Source organism: Antennarius striatus, chromosome 2, assembly GCF_040054535.1.
Source record: "Antennarius striatus isolate MH-2024 chromosome 2, ASM4005453v1, whole genome shotgun sequence".
NCBI classification, from domain to species: domain Eukaryota; kingdom Metazoa; phylum Chordata; class Actinopteri; order Lophiiformes; family Antennariidae; genus Antennarius; species Antennarius striatus.
In genome coordinates this window covers 16,508,334-16,515,564 of record NC_090777.1, presented here as the reverse complement: position 1 = coordinate 16,515,564, position 7,231 = coordinate 16,508,334, and the positions used below count along the sequence as shown (strand labels likewise).

Sequence of the window (7,231 nt, the reverse complement as noted above, 5' to 3'; positions counted from 1 at the left end):
CACAATAAACGCGTTGGTCACACCAGCGCAGCCTCAGGCGCGTCTGAATGGAAGGCGGTACATCAATTTGCTTCGCTCACGGTGATCCAAATGTGTTCGCATATTTAAACAGCTTTCACTTACGGAATCAGGGATGGCATGGCCTGTTAACGCTTGCATTCACAATATACGAACATTTGAATATTTTTCATGTTTAAATATCTTACACGCATGATAAAAGGCATGTATTTAACACGTTAAGTTGGAGTATGCTCTTTTTAAGTAAGCAACAATTACAACCTTCAGCTCAATAGATGTGGAGGCTGATAATTCTTAATTTTATTATTTTATGTATTGCCATTCGGGAGAAGCCTATATATTATATCCTCCTTAGAATGTTTTCGCTATCGTTTGCTTTTAGGATCGACCATTAGTTTGGAAATGCAGTTTCTCTCTAAGGAGAAATAGTTTATTGCAGTAATTGCATAATTGTTTCACTAATTGTTGTCAACAAGACCCCCAATAGTCCAATTATTACAGCAACATTGTCAGCTCCCCGCCGGCATCATCCATGACAAAGGTCCAGTGGGGTTAATGAATGACCTGAGGCTGAAAGTAAAAGTGGTTCGGGACCCCCCCATCCCTTTTAGACACATACACTCAACTTGTCATTTAATGGCATTTGTATTATCATGTCCACTTGACACACAAGTTTCTCGTCGCACCATTCTTATGTTTAGATGATGACACAACGACTTTTGTCTGAGCTGAGGAGGTGTTGAGGGGAAACAGTTTTAGAGCCCGACACCTTTTTTCTCTCCCTGAACAAAACCAAACCATCGACCCTCCTTTCATTTCGGAGAGGAAGCACTAATTGAAATTATACCGAATAATCAGCGGTGAAATCTGGACTCTGTGACGGAGAATAAGAAGACAGGCCTCTGTTGTGATGCTGCAACTCTATGCTGAAATCAACGCGCCACGGTCTTGTGTTCAAATAAAGCGTGAAAGGGCAGATAATGTGGCGTCCACGCAGGACAAAAGATTGCAAGCCATCTCAGTTACACCAGAACACCTCGGTCACATTTCATACCAATTAAACTTCCTGTTATAATGCACTAATTTTTATATTGTATTTCGTTTTGTTTATTGGTGTTTAGTGTTTTTGAAGTTTCATCTAATGAAAGATTGTTAAAATGTTCTGAATGTGATTGTGAATGTGAAGTTTTTTTTTGCAAAAAATCTTCTTCTTCTGAAGCACTTTAGTGCTTTCATCTAATGTAAAATTGTAAAATGTTTGAACGTGATAAAGTGTTTTTGGAAAAATTAAAAAATCATTTCATACCAATTAAATACTTCAGCATGGCGCCCCAAAGTGACCCAATCATTTTCGGTGGGACGACATTTCAAGCAATTAATCTTTCCTGACATATTTCTGTTGCAGTCTATTAGAATTAATACACTAACTTGTCATCTGGTTTCATTATGTAAATGTCTCATCTTTAACAGAGTAATTAAATAAACCAAGCAGGCCTCGGGTGGTTAACATGTTTCAAACGGAGTTACATCACCATGTAAAACAAAAGCGCGTCATTCTTACGAAAAAATATGTTCCCTTTACAACTTGATAAAGAATAAATAAATAAATAAGGCAGCCTTTTCGAGGCAGAATGAAGACAGAGGAGCAGCTCAGCTTTTCTTTGGCTGGATCTACTGATGCCCACATGTCTATGAGGCTGACGAAGAGATCAATGGCCGCTATAAAGTGACTTCTTTTCATGCCCGCGTTCCCCACATTAAATACACCCCCCCCCCTTTCCTCCCACCCCCGGTCATTGTAACAGGGGCATTGTTTGATGAATCAAACAAGAAGTCTTTGGAATTTTAAAGATTTCTCAGCGTTGTCGCGTGTCTGAAAAATCAAGAATTCTTTTTTTTTTTTTTTTTTTTAAGTTCTTAATTCTACTCCACCAGTGCGGGGTTCTCTCTCTTGTACGGGGCTTTGTCTAAAACCTGGTTTTCTGTGAGTTCCTATTGCTTTAATTACCCTCCTAGTATTTTCAGGTGGTCTGTGGGTGAACGCAAGATGCGCAGAAGCCGCAGTGAGCTCATGGTCTATGCATTGTTTCAGTTGGTGTGACTTTCCCAAGCCTTCGCCCTTTTCAGGATGCAGTGTGGAAAATCGTGAGGCGAGGGACCGAGGACAAGGGGCGGCCCTCGATTCTCTTCGGTCCCTCACCTCGCCTGGTCTGAAGACAAAAAACTAAGGGCGCACAATAGTCAAGGAATCCCGAAAAGTTGGCAACAGCTAAAATTTATTTTACTTATAGTTTTACTTATAGTGCGACACATTTTTGGTGTCTTCAGAGTTAACACTAACACTGAACCCCTCTGAATTAGAAATAGTTTATTTGATGTTCTGACAGTTCGGAGGTGAAAGGCTTTCACTGAGGGCCACCAGAAAATCAAAATGTTGTGGAGACAGACATGGAATTAACACGGTGCTGCCTTCGACCTGGTGGCGTGAAACTCACACATAAAAGATTGAATACAGGAGTCAAAGTGCCCGCACCATGTCCACTGAGCAGAACCACAATGATTAACCAATTATGTTTATGATTTTTACGCTGCTCGTGATTTTTGCCCCACACGTTGTTTCACAGGTATTCCAAATTATACAGACACGTAGATGATAAAATGTCTACATGTTTCTGTTCTTTAAATTTGAAATAGTCACTCAGACTATTTGATGGATCCCAAGGAGAAATTCAGTCTTTTGCATAACACGGGACTGTCAAGTTCGACTAGACCTTCGATACTCGTTTTATTAGGCTTAGAGTATTAAATAATTATAACAACTTTAAGAACTTTTTCTAATGTGTGTGTGCGTGCGTGTGTGTGTTTTCTGTATACAGATATTTTAGCACTTTTATACATTTTTTTTTTAGAAATTATTCACGTTTTCTAAATATTTGGTTGGTTTCGGCTGTCATGTGACGCCAGTCTTGCTCATTTGAGCGCACCAGACAGGCGGGACAGTTTGCATTGAGATGTTAAGTGGATGTCTCCAGGCTATATAAGCAGGATGAGAGTCACCTCCTGCGTTGGTGCGCCACGGAGGGAATGAGATCAGCTTCAAGGGAACTGCAAAAACACAATGGTGGCAAAGGTCGACATCGCAGAACACTCCAAGCCGTGCACTGGCAATAAGGTGTGTACACAAGCAACCGTATTTAACAAGCCGAGAGCTTGTGGTGCTTGTGTATTAAAATTTATATTTACAGGTGTCCAAACCAGTGATGGAAAAGAAACGAAGAGCTCGCATTAACAAGTGTCTGGACCAGTTAAAATCTCTTCTGGAGAGCTACTACAGCACTAGTGTAAGTGTAGCTTACTTCTACTTCCGAACACAAATACGTGTCTTGCCTCGTCGCAATTGAGGTTTGAATTAATCCTGACAATAAATAAATAAATAAATAAACAAAGAGTCTCTTTCTTCCTGCAGATCCGAAAGCGCAAACTGGAAAAGGCCGACATCTTGGAGCTCACTGTGAACCACCTAAGGAACCTCCAAAAGCTCCACAGCTGTGAGTTTGAAGTCTCCTCCTAGTAGAAAACTGATGAACCTGACAGACATCCGCGATTAAAATCGTTTTATGTATATTTTATGGAAAGCGCGCATGTCCTCTTTCTTGTATTAAATTAAATTTCCTTCCAGGTACTGCGGCTGCCTCCGAAATCCAAGATTATCACAACGGCTTCTGTCGCTGCCTGGCAAACGTCAACCAATATTTGATGATGGCAGAAAATTTACATGGAAGCGACCGCTGGATGCTGTCCCAACTCTCGGCCAAACTCTGTCTTTCCCGGGGACGAAAGGGAGTCTTCAGCACCATGGACAGCAGCGTGGGCGAAGCAAAGACGCGGGATGAGGCGCGGATACTTTCTACATCTCCTGCAGGACCCGAGGAGAAAGAAAGGTCCCGATCCAGAGATGTTGAAGCCAGCAGCACATCTCCATCCTTACCGAGTACAAACACAAAGCAGCTCACCGGGAACGAACCTGCCGGTCTCTTTGCTTCGCCTGAAAAAACCAGAGAAGGAAGATCCAGTCACAAGCGTCACTCTTCCAGCCACAGGGGCGTCGCGACAAGCGCTCCGCAAGATGTGTGGCGGCCGTGGTAGAACTGATGTATAGATCCTGAGTTGTAGCTCGAACTGCGTTTAATAATTGCACTGTAATTTCCATGAAATATTACCTATACTGTATGTTTTATTTTCCTAATAAAAATTATAAAAGAACGCAATTTGTTTATGACACAGATCTTAATCGTTTATGGTAAATTTGCATCTCATTATTTTATTATTATTATTATTTTTGTCTACTTCTTATTTATCAATGAATGAATGGTTGAATGTGGCATTAGGAATTAAATTCTTTAACGTCATATTGAGAGATAAAAAAAATACTGCGAAATATTATATAGATTAAATTATTGATATTAATATGTACTTCAACCGTTTTAAACATTTGATCAATTCCATATCTATACTTTGTGGAGTTGATGAGCGGATAACAGATTTGGAGAGCAGGTTTTGGCCTGTAATTTCCTCCATTCTCTGGCTGATCGGACTTTTCTTGAGTTAGACGACGTTTTTTCTTTCATCCAAGACGCGTCTTCAAACTTATCAAAAGGTTAGTTGCTTTTGATTCGGTCAACAATAATTACCATGAACTAAATGAATGACAATCTACACTGACGTATTTCACGCATATGTACCGCAACAGTGGCGGGTAAATCCGATCCTTGTCGGACAGCACGACAATTTTCTGCTACAGGCCACCGATTACACGCCACGTCCTCCTGTTTGTCTCGCCTGGACAGACATTTGCTTTACCGACTAAAACATGAGAGGGAGATTTAAAAAACGTGACTTCAGTTTAAATTTATACTAGAAGACATTTCCCCCAAATGGACGAATCTCTTTCCAGAGTTAATAGCAATGAAAACCCAAGATTTTCGTCTTGTATATTCCTGCAGCTGAGACAGGGGCCACCAACTATTTGCTGTTCTGTGGACTACTGTGTGGGCCACATGGACAAGACAACGAACCTGTCCATCATTCAGCTCTTTGAAAATGCCCAGTAGTTTTCTTCCGCTGCTTTGGCAGGGGTGCCATAAAGTGCCTCTTCATTCTTGGGGGGCAGCGCTGGAGAGGATGGCACCTCGCAGCGAGGAGAATCGCCGAAACGCCCCCAGGTCTTTCAGATGGTTCAGGGTGAAAAGACGCTCCTGCTGCCCCGTGGAAGAACCGAGGCCCCCGTGCGCTGCGAGGAAAAACAAAGTCAACGCAACCTCGTTCAAGTTTTTACCTTCGGTGTAATGACAACAGTCACAACCCCCGAATGAAGCATCTGTCAGCTCTGAAATAAACCTTGTCCCTTAATCTTGTTTTAGTGTCTTCTGAGTTACAGCTTGGCTTCTGAGGGCCCCACAAAGGCCGTCTGCAAACCAAAAAGTTTGTTCTGTCCAAGAAAGACAATCCCACGTGACTTCACCTCTGTTTGCATTTAAGCTTTTAACAATTTATATGAACTCTTCTCGACATTGTTTAAGTAACCCGGTTTGGTTTGCCACTATAAAGGCGACCTGAATTACTAGTGAGAATTAACCGACTGGAGCAAAAGAATTCGTTATTAGCATTAGAGTAGGTCCAGTCAAGCGTTCGTAACAGAGCAGACAGGCATGAAGAGCCTGGCTGTCCTGCTCATTTGACTGGTGCATGTGTGCTTCAGCACAACTGCAGAAAAACCAAGTTGCTGGGAGAATAATGAGAGCAGATGAAGTCTGTAAACTATGGTGATGTGGAACAACGTGATGCTGCGCAAAGACGCGGCCTCTCTATCATGATATACTGTTTCCTTGCCATTACGCTCTCCATTAATAATGAGTGACGCTCACAAAGGCACCAGGGCGTCTCAGAGGTTGTTATGGTAACACGGCAAACGCGTAGGCGTCATGTCGTCAGCCAGCGGTCTCTGCTGGTGAGTTAGGAGCGCAAAGGCTCAAGGGGACGCTATGGAGTTAGCTCAGTGTATTGCAGATATACCTTGCATTAATTCCATCCAAGTATAAATTATATTATAATAATATACTATATATAAATTATATATAAATATAATATAATATATATATAAATTATATATAGTATATATTGTATTGGCCCGAATATAAGACTACCCTGATTATAAGACGACCCACTCTTTTTCAAGACTCAAATTTTCACTGCAGCACGGTCGATGGTTAGTGGAGCATGCTGGGTACGGTCTCTCCTGAAGTCCACAACAGGCGGCTCACTTCATTTCTGTAAGCTGACTTATCGTTGTTGTCCATGGGACCCACCACAGTCGTGTCGTCTGCAAAACTCCTCACCATACATGGAGGGTTTCACCCCAAGTCCAGCACCCTGAGGCTTTACACTAAGCGGAAGGAGGGAGGCTGAGGACTAGTGAGCATCAGGGCCACTGTCCAGGATGAAACATCGAAAACCCAAGAGTACATCAGGAAGATGGCTTCAAAAGATAAACTCCTCAGTGAATGCCTCAGACAGCCAAAACCTGATGATAGAGAGGAGGAGGTGGTGGAGGAGACAACATGGAGGGACAAGCCCCTACACGGCATGTACCACCGTCAGATATAGGGAGTGGCTGATATCAAGAAGACCTACCAATGGCTGGGCAGAGGTGGACTGACAGACAGCACAGAGGCACTGATCATGGCAGCACAAGAACAGGCCCTAAATACAAGAGCAATAGAGACCAATATCTACCACAGTAGATCTGACCCAAGGTGCAGGCTATGTAAAGAAGCCCCACTGACAGTCCAGCATGCCGTAGCAAGTTGTAAGATACTTGCCAGCTCAGCATACATGGAGAGGCAGAACCAAGTAGCCGTGATAGTGTACAGGGACATCTGTATGGACTAGAAGTACCTATATCCCAATTTAATTTTAATTTAATTTAATATATGTTACACGCCCCAGGGGTGTGGCTAATAAACAGATTATATTTTAAACTGCTCTGCCAGGTAGACCTGAATAAACAGGGAAAAACAGGAGACAGAGTCAGTTTCAATGTTCGCTGTTCTCCCTTCCTTAATCATCTGAATTTATTAACAATCATATATCTTAAATCACTTTACTTTTCTTTGTTTTAAAGAGGTTCAGTCATTTCAATCATTAATCATGTTCA

General features: G+C 42.1%; 1 protein-coding gene across 1 annotated transcript; it reads left to right on the top strand.

Moving 5' to 3' along the window:
- The first annotated feature begins 3,136 nt into the window (after nucleotides 1–3,136).
- On the top strand, nucleotides 3,137–4,164 carry her3 (hairy-related 3). Its single transcript, XM_068324048.1, has 4 exons — nucleotides 3,137–3,190; nucleotides 3,264–3,359; nucleotides 3,485–3,566; nucleotides 3,698–4,164. The coding sequence occupies exons 1-4, from the start codon at nucleotides 3,137–3,139 to the stop codon at nucleotides 4,162–4,164; spliced, it is 699 nt and encodes a 232-aa protein (XP_068180149.1).
- The last annotated feature ends 3,067 nt before the right edge of the window (nucleotides 4,165–7,231 follow it).